Source organism: Lemur catta, chromosome 8 (assembly GCF_020740605.2).
Source record: "Lemur catta isolate mLemCat1 chromosome 8, mLemCat1.pri, whole genome shotgun sequence".
In the NCBI taxonomy this organism is placed as follows: domain Eukaryota; kingdom Metazoa; phylum Chordata; class Mammalia; order Primates; family Lemuridae; genus Lemur; species Lemur catta.
Genome location: NC_059135.1, coordinates 88,969,173 through 88,990,357, shown reverse-complemented (window position 1 = coordinate 88,990,357; position 21,185 = coordinate 88,969,173). Strand labels below are relative to the sequence as shown.

Here is a 21,185-nt window from a genome sequence, read left to right as displayed (position 1 = left end):
GTAAGGACGTGAACCCAAGTCAGTCTAATACCAAGGTCCATTTAATCACTCTGTCTACTATAGTTTCTCTACAAACTGGCTTCCTAAGTCATCCAAATCTGCTAGCGTTAGCTGTAGTACCTAGAAAATTCTTCTTTCTTTAACCTGGTATGTTATGAGAGTTAAATGAGAGGATCTTGCAAACTCTTTGGAGAACAGATTTAAGTTGATGTTTCCTCAAAGAAAGGCATAATTCTTTACATATTGACTTCTAGGTTTACTGTGTTTTGTTGATTATTCTGGGTAGGGCTGCCTACATTTCTCTCGTTTTCTCCACTTCCTCAGTTCTGTCTTGTCTCAAATGAACTAGTGGAGCAGAGCATAGCTTTGTGGGTGTAATATCCGGTGCTAAAAGGCTTACTTACTCACTAACATCACTGTAGCAGTCTCAACCTGTGTAAATTATTTTCCAATACAGCAGCTGAACCTAGTTTAAAATTCTTAATATTAGAAATGCTTCTAAAAGTGAAAATAAAGGCCTCTGTAAGAGTGGAAAGGCATCCATATAGTGGACAGTACCCACTACATTCCTGTTTGCTTAACTGAGATTAAGCAGAGCTCTGATGATTCATCCATGAATACTTGGCTTCTTTTATGCTCTGATAGACCTGCAAAGACCATCCCCAGATGTTCACCTAGAGAGGCTACTAAAGAGTTATAATAGAGGGTACTTGGGAAGTTGCTAAAAGAAGCAGAGCAAGAGCTAACAGAACAAAATTTAGTGCTTTACAATTCTGTCCTTAGCCGTAATAGTAAATCAACCTGATGACTTTGTCTTCGCACGGACTGATTACAGTCACAAAGGGCAACAGGCTACTATTGCTGCAGAAATGTGAAGTATACACAGTTCGCAGGTGGCTATTTCAATATGGCAGATGGATTGAAGAGCTTGATGAATGTCCTCTAATAAATATATTCTAACTCACTCATAAAATATACACCTATGTTTTCAAATCAGGTCAAAATCAGCAATATATTAGTGGGTTAATAAAATGTGATATATATATATACCACGGAGTTCTACTCAGCCACAAAAACAATGGTGATCTAGCACCTCTTGTATTATCCTGGATAGAGCTGGAGCCCATTCTACTAAGTGAAGTATCACAAGAATGGAAAAACAAGCACCATATGTACTCACCATTAAATTGGTATTAACTGACTTAACTGACCAACACTTAAGTGCACATATAGTAGTAACATTCACTGGGTGTTGGGCAGGTGGGAGGGCAGAGGAGGGGATGGGTATATTCACACCTAATGGGTGCAGTGCACAGAATCTGGGGAATAGACACGCTTGAAACTCTGACTCAGGTGGGGCAAAGGCAATATATGTAAACTAAACATTTGTACCCCATAATATGCTGAAATTAAAAAAAATTGGTGATTGTATTCTGTGTGAAATATTTTCCTAAGCATAGTCCTTCTCATTCTACACATTAAATGTAAAGATGAGAGTGCAAAGTAAATGTGTAGCTACCTGAGACTGGTTTCTACAACTTTAAGCATGAATGTACTCTCATGTATTTGTAGAGTATAATTATTGATCTTATAGTTAATATACTTTGAAAATAAATGTGGGTATCCCTTATTCTTTACATGAACTCAATACAAGCTAAAAGATATGTGGGTTTGATCAATGCATCTAAATAAATCCTCCGTTTAATGAAAAAAAATGGAGTGAATAAGTTGTTCCTTTCAGAAATAGTTACTTAATAAAGGAAATACTTGAATGGTTAAATAACTCTTCAAAAATAATTAGGACTTCTCTTCACAAGGCAAGGAAGATTCTGACAATCTTGGCAATTAAGGCACCTGTGTCAAATTACTTCTGTAATAAAATTTGGAATCAAACCAAAATTACAATGAACATGTGTTCCTCTGGTTATAGGTTTGCATTCCTTAGCACTTATCTACAAACTTTTATGCTATCTTGAGCAAAATAGCTTTTAAATAATATCTTAGACTAGATAACTTTTTGTATGCATTTATATTTCAAATAACAAAACACTAAATATATTCTCAAGGTAGAATAGGCTTAGTGAAATCACTGGATTTAATTTATTGCTGTTTATCATTAAACAAGCCATTATTATTTCTTTAGTTGTTATTCTTATTATTATGATAGATTATAGACATTAAAATTGTAATACACTTCAAGATGTCACATTCTAGCAAACAAGATGTCCTTTTATTCAATAAAACATTTGATATCAAAGGAGGTAAGTGATTTGTCCAAAAGCCATATGAATTTCTGACCCCGATCTTTATTCAAAGAGATGTTCTAGAGTCAGCCCTTTGTCCTAAAAGGTCAAATATCTTGCTGAATAATTTCATGATCGAAGGTTTCCCCTCCTGACATGGATTCCCCTACCTGGTTGAAAGCTTCCACCTGTCTGAGTTGTTTTACTAGAAAGCTGGGCAGTGGGGACATATGGTGGACAAAGGGAAGATTAGAAAGGAGGTGTTGTATGTTGTTTTCCCAGCTAGAGGCATTTCCTTGTGGATTTATTCTAACACAGTTGAGGGATCTCCAGCTTGATGGTTAAAAAAATGAAAGCTTGGTGCAATTGGAACACTAAAGGCTGGCCACAGGCATGCACAGCTACACACACGTGCAAACTCAAAAGGGTACATTCTCTTAATGTATGTTCTTGACCTCAAACCAAAAGTTTAATGAAAACTCAGATTATTTTTCCCTGTTCAATGAGGAAGGCAAAACTAGATAACTTCTAAGGGTGATTCCAGGTTTATGACTCAAGTCTTGGGCTGCAAACTGTTAGTCTTAATGTATCACTCTGATGTTCGGTTTGAGCCCACCCTGATGGCCACATAAGTAGGCTGGCATTATGCTTGGTCACAACTCAAGCAAATTCCTACCCACTGGCCTGACACTTATCCACTTCATCAATTTATATAATTTTCCAGGCTCCCTGATGGCATTGAGTTTACAAACAGAGGACGTAGAACACCCTCTGTGCAAAGTAGGGTATCTGCTTCCTATAGTGATACCTTTTCCACTTCAGTATAATGATTTTACTTTTTTATTTGATAATATTCCTGCCAAAAATCATAGTGAAATGCAAGAACATTTGAACCTGTGGTATGTGAGATGCTGCACTTGGTAAACTATAAATCTAGATAATAATTGCCACTTCTATTTGTATGATTAATCTTATGTGAAACTAAGTCAGTCACTTGGGGATGTGTGGGTTTTCTAAATTTGTGTGTTTGTGTAATTGAGGAAGAAGGGGTCTGGAGATGAAGGACATAAGATAGTGGAGGGGCAGATCTAACTGCCACAGCACCTGGAATGGGGTAAGAACCCCATAATTACCTATTGGATGAATGAAAGAATAAATGAATGAACAATCATTTGAGCTTGCTTTAATAAATGAACAAGGGCATGACAAAATGAACACAACTAAATCGTGGTTTTATACTGGGGGAAAGGGTGGGTAGGGGGAGTTTAGTTTAAGGATTGGTCCACTCTACATGCTCTGTCACATGAAACTCTCCAGGGCCTCACAGGATCACTATGGCCTCAGTGAGTAGCAAGAATCTGAGAAAGTGAATCACTGGGGCAAGGATACTAGAATCGGGATGGAAGAAAGGAATTCGAGAGAAATACACAGGCACTAAGACACCAATAGCCCCCATCTGGTTAACAGCCACCAACAGAAGGCCTCAAAGCCAAGTCATTCATTTTTTATAATTATGCTAAAATTTTATGTTTAAGTGAAACACCATGCTGAAGCACATCTTCCTTTAACAAAGATTCTTGGCATTCTGCAGCAACTTAGAGCACTCACATTGCTCAATTACATTGTACTGCAGATGTACAAATGAGGCAGTTAAGAGAAGGTTCCTGAAGAGAATGTTGGATAAGCCAGCTCTTACTGCAGGAAAATTTTCTTTTTCTTTCTTTTTTTTTTTTTTCAATTCTCTTTCTCTTCTCTTTCCTCCCTCCTGGCTCCCTTAATTCCTTTCTCAATCTCTTCATATGATAAATAAAAGCTACAAACCATATTTTTGGACAGTTTAAACATTTAAAAGTCGATATTTTTACAAAGATGATCTATTTCACAAAGTACCATGTTATAACAATTGATACTGCCATTTGTATAATTAATCATTGTAATTACTTGACTACATGACTCTGAAAAAGAGCTATTGTTAATCACATCTTATACGTCAGGAAATAAGTTCAATGTGTTTAGAGGGCTCATAAAATAACAAATCTGGGACAGGAACTGAAGTGTAAACAAATAACATTCAACAACAAGCTAAAACTTCATAATATCATTTGGTTTTCAGACTAGCTCAATTCTACCCCAGAAATGACTATTTATCATAATACTGTGCCATGGTTGTCCAGTCTTCCAGGAAGACAGTTGGGTGGGTCGGTGGGTTGTAGAAATATGCCAGATTTATCTGGAAGACAGTTTGGGGAATTTTAAAAATGAGTCCCTTATCTCTGCCTTCCTTATTAGCACCTACTAAGGAGTAATAAATCTCCTGGGTATTAAAATAGTCCCCAGAGAAGAATTAAGCCTACTGATAATTTCTACATTAGTATTAAACTCTTTAATCTGAAGAACACAGTCCAAAGATCATTGCAAGGGCATTTCTGAGGAGAAACTCAGAATGTAAAAACTTAAGGGAAAGAAAGGAAAAGAAGACAGAAGGAAGAGTTATTCACATTTAGAGGCTTAGATCACTCCCTTTGGATCTGATCTTCTTTTTTTTCCTCAAATCCTCTCGTTCCATTTCTATATAGTTGGGTTATCATCTACATATGGAAATTTCCAGGCTCACTTCTTCATCTCCAAAAGTCAAATGTTCCCTGCATTTATCAAACTGACAAACATAGTAAGTCTCTAAGTAGCAATGGAGACCAAAAATCTCCTTGGCATTCTCAATTTATATATATTATATTTTCAGCATCCCAAAAATATGCTGCATGATATTTGAACTGCAGAATTGCTGTGCCATTTGCAAAATGTCTGATTATGCTTTTTTTACAAAATTCCAACCAATGCTAATGTGCCCTAAGATACCACATATTGCTACCCTCTTAAAGCATTTGAATGTGAAATTACCATCCACAATACCATCATAAGAGAGGAATAAAGACAGATTACCTGGGGTTAAGAGGATGACTGACATAGTGATGAGTGAGCATACAACTAAAATCACCAGCAGGGCAATAGCAATTCCCTTCCAGTTTCTCTGTGGAGGGCTGTTACTTCCCAGTTCCTACCAAGATAGAAAAAAAAAGTTTCATAATTATACATGCTCCAAGAGAAATGTATTCATAAAGGAATGATTCAGTGCATGGCACAATCACAGTTTGAAAGCTCATTAGAATCCATTTCCTCTTCGGTAGTTCATTTAATTATTCAAAAGTGCATATATTATAAATGGCTATCTTTTGGGGGGCAATCTTATCTCTCTATGAGATAAACCAGCAGAGCTTTATGCCTGCTGTCCAAAATGTAGATGGTGTTAAAATGCATTGACTATAAACACCAGGACAATAGTCAAAATACTCTGCAAAATAATTATGGAAATAAAGTGTGCCCATTTACATTTATTCCTGCTACAATGGAACCTATGATAAAGATTTAAATACAAATATTCTTGAAGCATTATAGACTACTTTTCTAACTGGATGAGGGAAAAGATTAGAAATTGGAAAATCATTCAAAATGTCCCTCACTGTGGAACAGTGCACATTTGTCAGCACAACAGGTCTTTTTTAAATAGTTCCCCCACCACTCATAAAAACCAACAGGATGCAGTAACTAAATTAAGTGCGTGCTTCTATATCAATGGTTAATGGCATTTTCTTGTTGAGCAACATGCATGATATTGGCAAGAGGTATGATTGATGGGGAAAGATAAACTTGTACATCTCTCACAATACGTGCAGTGAAGCTATCCATTCTTCAGATGATCTGTGTTCTACGCTGTGGACTAGAAATATGCGAGCATCATCCACCAGAGCAAAGCACAGACCACAAGGATTCGAAATGAATGCCAGCTTTTCTTTGCACTAAAGTGTATAAAATACTGAGCCTCTCATTTCTTTCTTTCTACCCCATTCCCCAACTGCTTTTTATCCTTTTCCAATAGAGAAATAACTAACTTAGTTGGGGATAAATGAAAACAAAACTTGAAGGTATCTAGTTTCCCACATGTGCACAAACCACCCAACAGGCCATAGAGCAGCCCTGCTTTAAACAAAGATAAATACAACAGCAAATATTTAATAAATTGTAAATGGGCTTCTGTGACTCAGATTAAAACATTGACACTAATTTTCACATAGTAATTTTAGTATTGAGTTCTGCTACAAACACATTAGACTTAAAAAACTGGGCCCTAAATAAATGCAAGCAGAAACCACATATAGGAAGCGTTTTGTTGTTTGTTCTTCCCCTTCTCGGCTCCATCACTCTAAGTTAGTCTTTCATGCTGATGAACCAAATCCAATAGAGGTCAATTCCACCCTTTTTAAAAAAATACTCACTCCACACTTATTTTTCATGTAATGCTTATTGTCCAACACCTCTATTCCTCTTGCATTTTAGACTCCATTCATATTTTCCGTGTAAATCAAGACAGTGGGTCTCCCAAGTGACCAGCTTTAGAGTAGCAACATGAAGACAAGCAATAGTTGTCTTATGACCGTACACACTCATCTAGAATGCAACGTTCCTGCAGATTTCCGGGTGTGTTCCTTCTTCAGCATGTGCGTGCTGTGACCGTCAGTGATTCTCTACAGAAAGGCCCTACTTATGTCTACTCAGAAGCCAGAGTGACAGAACTAGAGAGGATGCTGCCGTAAATCAAAGCCTACAATGGTCTGAAAGTCGTGAGACGCTCATCTTGAGGGTTGAGAGAGAGTGAAAAAGGGGCAGTCACCAACAGCAAGTGGGGGTCTGGGCCAAGAACCATAAACACTTTTGGTTTATTAACTCTCAGGGAGGCAAGCAAATGGTATTATTTCACAGTGTAAGAAAAAGGAAAAAGAGTAGAGATTTAGCAATTGTAATCAACTGTTCAGCCCTGTAAAAGAATCAACTATAAATTCAAATGTATAGTTTAAATTTTAACTGTAACTCAAGACTACTGATTGTGATCTTGATGCACTCTAATTCAAGGCAAAGTATTAGAGAAATGACTTCTGACTGTGCTTTTCGGTTTTTGCATATGACAGAACCACGTAACGTCTAACACAGAGTAATAGTAACTTAGATATCTTATTCTGCGTCTGGCATTGTACTGTTTTATATTTGTAATCTCACATAATCCTCATAATCAGGTGAGATTACTATTATCTTGACAATTTGTAGATGAGAAAAATGGACTTTAAGAAGGTTAATAAGATATCCATTTGTTGCTAATAAGTTGAAAAGATGAAAGTCTAGTCCATGAAATCTGGCTATAGATTTCACACTCTTAACCACTATAACATGCTACTTCTAAAGATAAATATTTCTAGAATAAGTTGTCTAAAGAATCTATAAATCAATAAATTATTTGTAGCCCCACATAGTATAGTCACACATCAGTACCTTTTATTTTGGAAAATTCACAGTGATATTCTGAATTCAGTAATGCTATCCTGAATTCAGTAATACTTTCAAATAAATTCATATTTTCCCAGCCACAGCAGACTTGGGAAGTTGACCATTTTAAAAATGGTAAAATATATTTGAGGAAGAAATAGTTTTTCTGTTCATAAAGTGATACACATAAGAATGTGTGGCTCTTCTAAAATGACTCATCGATGCCCAAGGCATCTACATGCCCCTGTTTAAGAACTGCTGACTTAATGAGCTCTTTCTATAATTCTCTCCTTTCCATCCCCTTTCCATCCTATTACCATAACATTTCTAAATCATGGTTTTACTTATGTTACTGTATTCGCCAAAGTTCTTAAACCTCCCCACACTATCTAAAGAGCCAAGTACAATGTGTAAGTCTAGAAAAATAATTGTCCACTGCCAAGCTCCAGTTTCCTCATCCAGCACGACCTCCTTTAGAGAAAGAACCTGCACCTCATGCTGCTCTGATTACCATTTCCCCACACTGGTCTCAGGTGCTCCAACCTGCACAGAACCATTCCACTCCTAATTATGCTCCATCCAATCCCTTTCATACTCCTCCAGTTACAGACACTGTCAATCATGCAACTTCCTGCTCAAATGTCTCTTCTTTTGGGAGTTTCCCCAAGTTATCCAAGCCAGATTTGATTTTCCTTTCTCTAGGAAAAAAAATAATGCCTAAAATACACTAGGCCAACAGGTTTGAGTCCAACTCTGCTACATAAGAGCGTTGAGACTGCAAACACACTTCTAAATTTTTCTGAGTCTCAGTTTGTTTTCTTAATCTAAACAACTGAAATAACAACTATTTTTAAATGTTGCAAGGATTAAAATGAAATAACTCATACCCATCTCTTACCTAAGTATACAATAAGAAAGTTTCACATTAAGTCAACTGCTTAGAATGTTCTCTTCCAATAGACTTGTGCAAATCACCCATTCTCATCATTCAAGTCTCATCTCGCCTTCCTCACGGAAGCCTTGTCTGATCACTGTCTTGAAAATAAGATTCCATGTTCTCCTTCATCCTCTTAATCAGCTTTATTTCTCCTCATAGCATTATCACTTTTGAGTATGTCATACATCATATGTTGTATTTAATTGTTTATCTATAACAACATATAGAAAGCTGTTTAAATATTCATTGTATCTGCCTCAGCTCTCCCAAATAGAAGCTTCATGATGTCAGTAACCAAGTTCATCTGGTTCTCTGCTCCGTACCTAGCATTTCAGATGGGTTTGGGCCACAGATAATAAAGAAATGAATGAATGAATGATATATAATAAAAAATGATTAATGGATAATAGATTAAAAATGAATGATGATATCATCGTGAGGATGATGATGATGATGATGATGATGACAGTGGTGGTAGTGATGATTTTATCCCTGTCGAAGTTATTAACTCCTTAAAGTAAGAATTATGTCTTAGACAGCTTTTAGATTCCTTAGACCACTTAACAATCTCTGTTTCTCTTAATAGGTGTTTAGAAAGCAGTTGACTAATTACATGGTGCAGAAGTAATCCTAACTGACTTTGCTTTTCAAAGACTTCCTACTGCCCAACATCTGAAAGCAATTGATTGCACGTGCCAGGCCCACAGAACAGGCAGGATGCTATGCAGCAGCCTGGGGGACATATTAGGAGTCTGAACCATGGTCTAGGTGCTCTGGAGGTAGACCAGAGTTAATGCTGGGTTATGATAGCCCTAGGAGCAGTCTGAATATTTAAGGACAAATGTTAAATAATCCGTATATAGTGCTACTTTTGTAAATTAGTCCTCCAGTGGATGGATGTAGCAGTTGAAATACTTGTGTCCAATATGAGGTTGATTTGTACTGTGATTGTCTGGAGACATGTAGTCCTACAGACCTAAGTAAACTGGGTCTGTAACCCAGCTATTCATCCTATAGCTACTGCCCAATAACTTACTGATCACCCTGCAGAGAACAGCTTAGTTTACAAGAAAAGGCTGACCATTACACAGAGGGTTTATGTAAATTCACATACATTTTTAATTTGTTCAGACACAAAGAGAAAAATGCTGGAAATAATAAGCAGAAAATATGCAAGGTTTATATATTATTTCATTTGCCAAAATAAGGGGAAAAAAGATTAACCGTTAGATTCACTTTTCTTAAAAAGGAGGTAAAGTGCAGGACTTTGAGTTTTGTTTTTTTATATTCTACTTGTACTTTCTTTGGGAAACTCCAGTGTATTTATCTGCCATATGTACTTTGAAAAGAAATATAATCCAGCTATATTAAAATAGTCTCAAAAGTGGTGACATTTTGAGAAAATACAAGGGAAAAATCATTGAGATGTTGAAATTATGTCTCTAGATTGGATGTGGGTGTGTTTTAATAAAAATAGATTTTCTTCAACCACATGTCTGCTTTATAAGAAGCACAGGGAAAGTTCTTTAAAATATCTTTATTTCTGCTTGAAAAGGTGTACTTAGTTTTTCAGGCTTAGAGTATTAGCATTTCTTACATTGGTTCTTAGTTTGGCTCTCAACACAATCACACCAATTATCCAAAAACTTAATTGTTCACTTTTTTTTAATCCCAATCCTATACTTTATTGTTTCAATACCTTTCTGATGTGCTTAAGTCTCCACAAATACAGACTCTTAATGGCTTCTGAAATAAATTCAATAAAGTTCTTCAAAATTAAAAAAAAAAAGGCAAAATAATCCATCAATTTATCTTCTGTCAAATAGCTCAAAAGTTTGGATATTTAAAAATTTAAATTATTTTCTTTTACTCCTAATGTTTACACTGTCAATTGTAAATAATTCCAACTATGAATAGATCATAAAGAATCCAAAAACATTTATACTAAATAATATGAGAATATCTTAAAAGAAGTTAAAATACTTTTAAATTTTCTATATTATTTCATATTAGAGAAATATAGCATTTTAGAGTTAAGACTTTAAAAGACACCTGGGATAAACTTCAACTTAAATAAAGATGCTCTTAAAGCATACCTTTAAAATGTTTAGCCAGCTTTGGCTTGAAAAAATGTTGAGATATAGGGATTCAACAATTGGCCAATTCCCTTTAAATAATGCCATTTATCATTCAACAAAATGTACTGGAGTATGTTCGGGTTTGGGACACTACACTAGATGTATGTGGGAATACAAATTAAAACAAGAGCTGTCCCCAATGAGCATAAAGTCTAATGAAGGATTTCCTAGGCAACAATACAAATAAATATGGGTAAAATAGGAAATCATCAAATTTTGTTAAGGAAAATGAGGAGGGATGCTACTAATTTTTCTATTTTGATATAAAACATTCATTTTGCACATTCCATCAACATCCTTTAAAACAAGGTGCAAGATATGTGGAATTAGAAAACTATACAAAATGTGGAGTGAAAAAGAAATCAGAGGAATTTTCTTAAAAATAAGTGGAAAGTGTGTGTGAAAACACACACGTAGGTATTTGGAGTGTTCAACAAAGTGTATTTTTTTCCTCCTACCGAAAATAAATAATAATTGACAAAATTTACAAACTGGAATAGACCAATAAAAGCTATTGAGATAATTTTCAGGGAACTGCCAAAAGGAGCAGGGCTACAGATGTTGCCTCTAAGAAACAAATAATTTTTATCCAATATAGAACACTTTATAACACATTGAAAGAAGAAAAAAATTTCAAATTTTTATTAAGTTCATATTGTCTGAATAGAATGTCTGAAAAAGATAGCACAAAAAAATTTTTGAACTCAATTTAGAGAAATAAAAACAATTATGATAAATAAAACTTAAGTGAATTGAGTGTAAGAGTTTAGTAGAAATAGCAAGTATTATGGAATATTGTCCACTATTAGAAGATATACTCATGGTTTCCTACAACATATCACTTAGGAACATCAATAAAGATATCATCAAGACCATTTCTCATATTTAACTTGCAGTTAATACTTACAGTGCCTACTGCTTCTTAAAATTGCACATTGTACTCATTGCCATTTATAATTTCCTCATTTATCCTGCTTCTATGATTACAGGACTCTATGCTAAGAAAAGTACACACTTTTTTTTTATAAATGATCACAAGTTATACATTTCTTCAAAATTATGCTCATTATAAGTTTGTGTTGTTGACCTACATGAGGCAATGCTAAATCAGTGCTACTCAAAATACGAGCTGGGGAGCAGCAGCAGCAACATCATCTGGAAGCTTGTTAGAAATGCTGAGCAAGTGTCTTTTTTTGCTCTTTGCTTTATTATTTTCTTTTATTTTGATTTGCATTTGTTGTTCAAAATTAATTTGTTTATATAAAAGAACTGGCAATTTTATCAATTGCAATTTGGCATTTATCACTCTCCAATAATTATGATTGTTGCTGACTCACTCCCAGATAGATTACCATTAAATTAAAAACAAAACAAAGATGACAGTTATCATTAATATATTGCACAGTATTAATTTTACATTTCTAGTATCAAGATTAGCGGTCTGGGATGAGGCTAAGCAACTGTGATTCTGAACATGTTTAGGATTAAAAACCACAACTACAATTATTTTTAAAAACAATTAAAATACTGAAAACAGATCTGATGTCAGAAAGATGGCAGACTGCAAAGCCCCATTGCCTCATTCCACCACAGAAATATCCCATGAGCTACTGCAGACTGACTGAAATAGCTTTGTGGGGGCTCTGGTAGCCAGTCAAATATCTGCAGCCACCAAGTGAATGCTCAATCAAAAAAAAGCCACATTGAAAAAGGCAGGACATTTCATGGCATTTTGGCTGGCCCTTGCCCCTCCCTGGCACAGCATGATGCAGTCAAAAGGAAATGGCCCAATTTCCAGTTTTTTCTCTCAGGATGGATGGAAAACAGTGGAACTTGTTTGAAATGTCCTGGCCTGTCTGTGGGCTGCCTGAGGAACTGGTTTTCGTTTTGCCTGACAGACAAAAGTGGAGCTCAGACAAAAATGACAGTACAATATGGATCTCAGTTTGAAAGCTGTGGAAAACAGTGATGGGCGCTATGGTTTGTGCGTGGTTTCTTTCTCACTAGAGAAAAACTTTAAAACAACTGTCTTAAATATGCTCTGAGAGCTAAGAGAAAGTAAGGACAAACAAATTAAAGGAAATCAGGAAAAAGGTATGCGAACAAAATGAGAATATATTTCAAAATACAGAAATTATAGCTGGAAATTCACATTTAAATAGATCTAAAATAAAATTGCCATATGATCCAGCAATTCCACTTCTGCTCATGTACCCAAGGAATTGAAAGCAGGAATTCAAACAGATCTGTATGCCTGTGTTCATAGCAGCATTATTCACAATGGTCAAAAGGTGGAAGCAATCCAAATGCCCAACAATGGATGAATGAAAAATCAATGTGGCATATATGTATACACATATATATATAAATCATTCAGCCTTGAAAAAGAAGAAAATCCTGACAGTTGCTACAACAGACATGACCCTTAAAGGCATTATGCTAAGGCAAATAAGTTAGTCACAAAAGAACAAATCATTCCAATTTTATGAGATACCTACAGTGGTCACATATGTAGAGTCAAAACATAGAATAGTAGTTGCCAGGGATTGGGGGAGAAATGGAGTTATTTTTTTTTATAACTTTAATTTTTGTTTCATCATATTGTGAGGGTACAAAAGTTTAGGTTATGTATACTGCCCTTGCCCTCCCCTGAGTCAGAGCTTCAAGTGTGTCCATCCCCTAGACGGTGCGCATCACACTTATTATGTATGTATATACCCATCCCCTCCCCCCACATCTGCCCGACACCCGATCCTAAATGTGCTCCTAAATGTTATTCCTAAATGTGCTCTTAGGTGATGATCAGTGAAACCAATTTGATGGTGAGTACATGTGGTGCTTATTTTTCCATTCCTAGGATATTTCGCTTAGTAGAATGGGTTCCAGCTCTATCCAGGAAAATGCAAGAGGTGCTATATCACCATTATTTCTTATAGCTGAGCAGTACTCCATGGTATACATATACCACATTTTATTAATCCACTCATGTATTGATGGGCACTTGGGCTATTTCCACATCTTTGCTATTGTGAATTATGCTGCTATAAACATTTAAGTGCAAATGTCTTTCATATAGGAAGTCTTTTGTTCTTTTGGGTAGATGCCCAATAATGAGATTGCTGGATCAAATGGTAGGTCTACTTGTATCTGCTTAAGGTATCTCCATATTGCTTTCCACAGGGGTTGCACTAGTTTGCAGTCCCACCAGCAGTGTATGAGTGTTCCTGTCTCTCCGCATCCACCCCAACATTTATTGTTTTGGGACTTTTTGATAAAGGCCATCCTCACTGGAGATAAGTGATATCTCATTGTGGTTTTGATTTGCATTTCCCTGATAATTAGAGATGTTGAGCATTTTTTCATGTTTGTGGAGTTATTTTTTAATTGGTACACAGCTTCAGCTTAAGAAGATAGAAAATGTTCTAGAGATGGGTGGTGGTGATGGCTGCACAACAATGTGAATGTACTTAATGTCACTCAACTGTACACTTAAAAATGGTTAAAATGATAAATTTTATGTTATTTATATTTTATCATAATATAAATATGTAAACTAGCAATATTCACAATGGCAAAAGATATACTAAATGACTTTAGAAAGTTTTAATGTCCAAGGAGAAAAAGCCACAAGACTTATCGGGGGATTTATAAGATGACTTGAAGGATGTAGAGGATCTTCATATCCCTCTTAAAGAAAATTCAATAAGGGAAAGATGTCCATTTTTCCTTGATTAATCTAAAAATTTAAAGCAATTCCAGTGAAAATTCTAACAGCACTTTTCTTCTTAAACTGATAAAGTGATCTTTAAAATTCACTTGCAAAAATAATCTTATAAAAAGAGAAAAATTTTGAAAAAAATTATGATTGATATCAATTATCAAAATGCAATATAAATAGATGCTAATAAGAAAGTGTTATATTAATAAGAAAGAAAAAATATTTAGAAGGAAAACTATAATTTCAAAGAAAAATGTTACGTGCACAGAAACACATATAGACAGAATTGGTTCTGTTTTAATCTCTACTTTCTCACTATACCTTCATTCTGCAAAGAAGGAAAACTGGGGTTGCACCCAATATTCCAATGAGATATGTCATGACCTCCATGGAGCCGAATCAGACAATTTTTTTCATTACCTTACAATGTTTCTTAGCAGCATTCCCATCTGTTCACTGCTCAAGCCTCCCAGAAGAGCCATTTATTGGCTCCTGTGACACCACACTTTTCTGTTTTTTGTTCTCTATCGCTAAGCACTTTCCAATTCCTCTCAACTGCGGAGTTCCCCAGGCCTTAGCACTGGCCCGCCTCTTTTTCTCTACATGAACACAATTTCTAGTGATCTCATTCAATAGCACTTTTTATATTATTCAAATTTTTATCAACTTTATATGCTAATGTTAAAAAGAGAGTTCATAGATGAGATAGTCTTAAAAAGAGGGAAATGAAGACCAGATTAATCTGTAAGTAGAGAGAAAGGTAAAGGTACTACATCCTTCAGACAGTCTTCTCCTTCATATGTGAAACATCCTTCTTATATATCGGCAGCAGTGCTATTTAGGTGCCTACTGCTTCTTAAAATTGTCCAAGAGAGTTGTGCCATTCATAGTTTCCTACTTTTTTTCTGCTTCTCTGATGAGACAATTTAATGCTAAGTAGAATATAGATACTTATCAAAGGACTCACATTTTTCAATATTGTGTTTCTCAGTAGGTTAATTCTATCCACCTATTTAGATAGTTCCTTAGCTCAGAGCAGTCAGTCCATGCACCAGCAGAGTCAGCACCCTGTGAAAGCTTGTTTGAAATAAAAATTATTCACCCTATCCTAGAACTTCTGAATCTCCAGGGCCAGGGTAGGACCAAAAATTTCTTTTAACAGACTCTCCAGGTGACTTGGCTGTGAGCTGAAGTTTGAGAAACATTTCTGAAGGTTGGTGTGACTCAAAGTATGGTCAATGTCACCTCTGACTTTGTATAAATACCAATTATTCATCCCCAGCCTAAACCTACATATTCCTGGGAAGGGCTAAACAATCTTTGTTTTAACAAGCTCTTTGGATGTTTCCTGTGCACATTCAAGTTTGAGAACTTCTATCACAGAAATTAAGTCTTGGAGTAACGCAGTTCTCGAACTGCTAAAATGGTCCATCTCAAACTCAGAGAAATTTTGTAGTCGCATTACAGATTAGTGGTTTGGCATCAGTACAACTGGATTTTAATCTCCAATTATCTACTTACTGGCTCTGTTGCATACACAATTGACCTAATCTATTTAAGCATAATTATAAACCTAAGTAGTCACCCTGAAACATATGATCAGGTTTGTTAATTTTTCTCTACACTTGTTATTTTCTAAATTATATTTAAGTATGAACTGATTTCCACCTGGCCAGAGACTATTTCACACTCATCTTTACATCTCCAGTGCCTAGTACAACGCATACTAAGTGTTCACAAAATATGTGGACTGAAGCACTATGCTCAGCTTCATTCTTTAATCTTGAGTGATACATGTCTGCAATGTGAGGATAACCTAGCTATATATATCTGAAATCTAAAGAGAAAAGACAACCTAGGAGTGTCCTTGGAGTTATATGTTGTGGTTTAAAGAGCTCCAAAAGAATGCCATTGGTCTACAAACTAGATCAATAACCCTAAATTTCTGGGGTTGATTAGCCAGCATGAATTACTAACAAGCCAATCAGCTTTAAGCATGATTTTAGGAGATGAGCAGGCTGCAAACATAATCTTCTGCTAAGTCTGTTCAAAATTCTAGCATTTAATGAACTAACCTCTTGCCTACAAGGAAGGCAGAGAACATAGTCATTTCTCATTGTATCCTCAATGTCTAGCACAGTTTTTCATACACAATACATCCACCCATATTTATCATGTATATGAATGTAACAAACCCAGAAAATATTTTTTGGCTTTGTACGGTATTTATTCTTTATCTTTACCTTGAAGTTACTTTCAGAATTTTAATTTTAAATATTTTTTCAAAATTAATTATCAAGGTGTGATATAAAACTCTAATAGATAATCCATGCCTAATGTGTAATATTCATTGTAGAAAGATAGAAAATAGCAAACCTAGCAGCCTGGTCTGTCCACCTAGGCTGCCCATTAATAATTACTTGTATGATTTAAGATGTGGCTTTTATCTTCTTAGGCATCAAACAGGGGCATTGTCTGACACATCTAGCATGTCACAAAACCACTCCCACTTTTCTTTTCTACCTTCTGCATATAACACAGCCTCACTTGGCTCACATACAAAATAGACGTGATACTTACATACAACTTTGTGAGCTTTCCAGGACACAATGTAAAACTGTTTATAAACCATTTTCTCTATATCAATGTAAGTTTTTCAACCATGTCTCACAAATTTGAAGAATACAAAAAATATATACATAATTGTTCTCGAGGATTAACTGTCATTGAGTCATGAAAAATAGTGTCTTTGAAAGAGACAGTTTTAAGACTTCTGTAAACTCTTAATGAACATATGTGTTTTTGAAGCCTAAGTATGGTCTCAGCCTGTTGCTAAGATAAATGCTGATATATATTGAATTGATGGAAAGAAGGAAGGAAAAACAGATGAGAAGTAGGAAGGAAGGAAGGATTCCAGATGAGCTTATTGCCCCCAAATAAATGACAATCTGTTTGGGAAGATTAACAGTTTATTAAACAGTAAAAGAACAAATGAATAACTCAACAGTGTGGTGATAAATGTGATAGAAATTCAGCGAAGAGAGATCCCTGATGGTGTTGAGTGTTAGAAACGCTAAAGATCAAACCTATTCTGACTATTTCCCAGTTGAAGAAAATCCAGATCAGAAAGAGCTTAGACCTGAAGGGCAGAACAAGGTCATCCCAGGCTGAGGAAACCCTCATGCCCCTGTTATCTCTTCAAGTTGAACAAGGTGTGTTTAATGTGCTTCCCTTTCTAGTGGTTAGTTAAAGATTGTAATTGCCCAGGAGTCAAATAAGATTCTAAACAAAGGTTAAGAAAATAGTAAAGCCATAGGCAATATACGACTGTCTGAAAAGAACAAGTACCACTGCAGCTTCGAGCTAAGGTCTAAGTCAGCGTTATTAATTTGCTCTCCATAACACAGATGACCTTTAGATGCTGCTGAACATCTAGGGGAAAATTTGGCAACTCACCCCAGCTCCTTATTTTAACGAACTGCACTTCTCCACCGCCACCACTAACTCCCAAGCCTTTAAAAACCGTCCCAGCAAGACAGCACTGAATGAGACCCAGAGCTCCCTGTCTGCCCCTGGAGCAAGTACCATCCTCATACGGCTTGCCAGAGGAAAAGTTGGGGGCTAAGACTTCCTCTTTTTCAGTAGAAAAACCTTTGGCTTCCTTAGGAGGCAAAACCAATACTGAAATGGAAAGACACATTTGATGTAGCTCAAAACATTATTTTTTTCCACACATTTCTTTATTAAGCATCTATTAACTGTGAAAAAAATCAAATGTAATAAACTTTGAAAATTAAGCATTCAATTCATTGTAAAAATTTATGTTCTGCCTTCAAAATAGGAAGAATGGAGTTATAGTCACTCTTTAAAGATAGCATGTATGTAGGAGAACATTTATCTAATACCTTCCTCACATGCAGAAATTTAAAATTATAAAAGGGCAGCTACAGCTAAGACATCAATTTTACAACATTTTCTTCAGAATAAAAAAAAAGGAGAAATTAATGAAATGAGGCAGAACAGGAACTAAATGTGCTTTTAATTATTTTTATTGCGTTTGCCATTAAAAATGTTAATAAGTACCATATACGCATTTAAAAAGGAAAGAAATAGCAAATTATATTTCCACTGTGACAATCAAAATTCCTATGCTCCTTTTAATTAGAAATGTTAAGAATATGTGTGTGTTTAACTTCTCTACTACTCTGTGATGGTTAATAACCAATTCTAACACATATACCACACAAGAAAAAAGAATTTAACAGAGATTTGGACTTTTTATTTATATCTCAGTAAAGTAGTATTCTGGCTATTTTTCAGAAAATCCCTAGACCAGGAATAATTAAATAAACCCAAGGTAACTCTTTCTCTGCATAAGTATGCATCACACATCATTTGTGCTTTGCTTAAAGAAGGACTTCTCTGGCTGAAATTTGTGTGTGTGTGAGTAAGGCAATTACTCGCCTCAAAGCCAGTCAGTGTTTCTATTCATCTACTGATGAGAGCCTTCTTTTTCCCTAGGCTTTGTGAATAGAGTAGCCAGTGTCTGCAGCAGTCCCCAGAATGTCCCCTCAGTACTGCTAGTTAAATATAGACCACCCCCCACACTTTCAAAAAAGGTTTGCTCTAAAGGCTTTTTTTTTTTTTTTGGCCTGGATTATTAGATTACAGGTAGTTTAAATCCAAATTAAGAGTTTTCTTTTGTTTTGCATTTTTTTAATATTTTCATTTTCCAGGAGCAGGAAGCAAAATTCTGTCAACCTATGTCTGTAGGGGAAGGAGGGGTTGGGGAGAGACAGCCCACCTGCCAGGAAGAGATAACCAACTTCATGACTCTCCCTCTTGTAAAATCATTGCTCGTTTGGCCACAGGAAAAACATCAATTCATTTTGTGGTAATGCTTATTAGCATAAAAAAAGCATTCTGAGAATTTGGAGAGGTTTAAATAGGCTTCTCCTTCATAAAATACATAGGTGTAAGAATGGCATATTAATTGTCATAATTGACAAATTTACCAGTGTGGACCTAGTCATTTGTCATGTTGTTCTGCTTTTCAGAAGAGATTTTTGAAGATAAATTTAAGAATTGCTCTTCAAAGAAGGCAAGCCACTTCCAAAATACCATTTTGGAACTCCTCTTCCAAAAAAAACCCAAAAAACAAAGAGAGAGAGAGAGAGAGAGAGAGTACAAAACAATAACAATGCCTTCAGATGTAAATTTACAAAAGCTAATACAAAAGTAAACAAAATCTACCTCCTAGTGTATGAATTCCACGTGAACTGAATCTTGTTTCTTTTGTTCAGTGTATACACTGTGCTAACAAAGCCTGATATCAACATATATTTGGTAAATAAATTAATCATTCTCTAAAATTAGAATCATATTTCCATCTTAGGTGTATGCCCAGCCCTACTGTGACTGCCTGTGGACCTCTGTAGAATGACTCCATCCTGCCCCCAAGGCATCCCTCCAGAGTCTACTCATGGCATCTGGGCTTATCCCCATGGCAGAATTTACCAAATTGCATTTGATTGCCCAGTTTCAGGCATCTCTCCCACCAGACTAGATCTTTCTTTAATCAATAAATATTAATTGAACATGGGGATGACTAGCATAGAATATATATACCGATAGGTTGAGTAGCTTCCTTTTCAAGAAAAGATACTTCTTTTGTTGTTGTTTTTCATGTTAGAAAATTGTATCAGGAGAAGATAATGAACATCAGAAACAAAATGTGTCTCTATAGCCTTAGTTTGTTCCTTCAGCAAGAGCAGAGATTTACAAATGTCCACGTTGATTCAGATTTCTGTGATCAAGTATGAACTTTCACAGAATGACTCAGAGCATAAGACTCTAACATAACTTTCCTTTGTCTCCTTCTTTGTCTTTTTCCCTCTTCCGTCAATCAGCTCTGAATACCTATCCTACCTGTCTTTCCACGTACGGGACTCATTACTCTAATGCTGCGCTGTGTTACCACATTCCACAGTTTCTGTACAGCTGAGCATAATTCCCTTCATTCTTTCCTTAGAAGCTTGTCTGCACTACCTGGTCAGGGAATAGTGAATTGGGGAAATAAAAGAAAGCACTGCCTTCTCAGATTTGAATCATAAGAAACAGAACTGTCCATCTACAGAGAAAGACACTGTCTCCATTGTGATCACCATAACACGCCTAAGGAGCTGCACAACAATGGGAAGAAGATGTAAAGGCCAGAAGTGCCCTGCCGGCTCTTCACCACACTGAGTTTCAGGACATGCAAATCCCTATGAAGAAATGAATGTCTACAAAACATTAGGTTCACACTACTAAATACTTTAATCAGAAAACTGATTTTTACTTACTCTGATATCATGTTTGCCGGGAAATATCTACATTTTCATTTAGCTTCCCTGAAATACCTGCCAATAGGGACAGAAGGGGCTGACGAAACTGACCTGCATCCTGCAAGCTGCAAGGCCATTTTTCTTTTCTTTATCAATTTATATTTTGGCAATGTGTTTCATCTGCTAGTCTCCATGCCCTTGGTTAATGTGAATCTGTACCCAAGAGATGGAACCACTTAATGTGTTTATAAACATCAAAGTATCTGAGCCCCAAACTTGAGTGCCAGGACTTGTACCTAGGTGAATCCATCAAAATAAATGAAATGTTATGAGAAATGTGGGCAGCCAGCCAGTTGGCTTTGCTGAGTGATAGCCTGACCTTGGCATTCACCTGCCTTTCAAACGTTCACAGTAGACACATTTCAAGGATTCAGCAATCATCTTCAGTAA

The 21,185-nt window shown here is 35.9% G+C and overlaps 1 protein-coding gene across 4 annotated transcripts in view; it reads right to left on the bottom strand.

The window, feature by feature from the left end:
* The window catches only part of DPP10 (dipeptidyl peptidase like 10), a 1,316,731-nt gene that overhangs the window by 508,469 nt on the left and 787,077 nt on the right, over positions 1-21,185 (bottom strand). For all 4 annotated transcript variants that reach the window (XM_045558744.1, XM_045558743.1, XM_045558745.1 and 1 more), the window contains exon 2: positions 5,184-5,298. In XM_045558744.1, the coding sequence (XP_045414700.1) occupies positions 5,184-5,298 (115 nt within the window). The remainder of the gene's footprint in view (positions 1-5,183; positions 5,299-21,185) is intronic.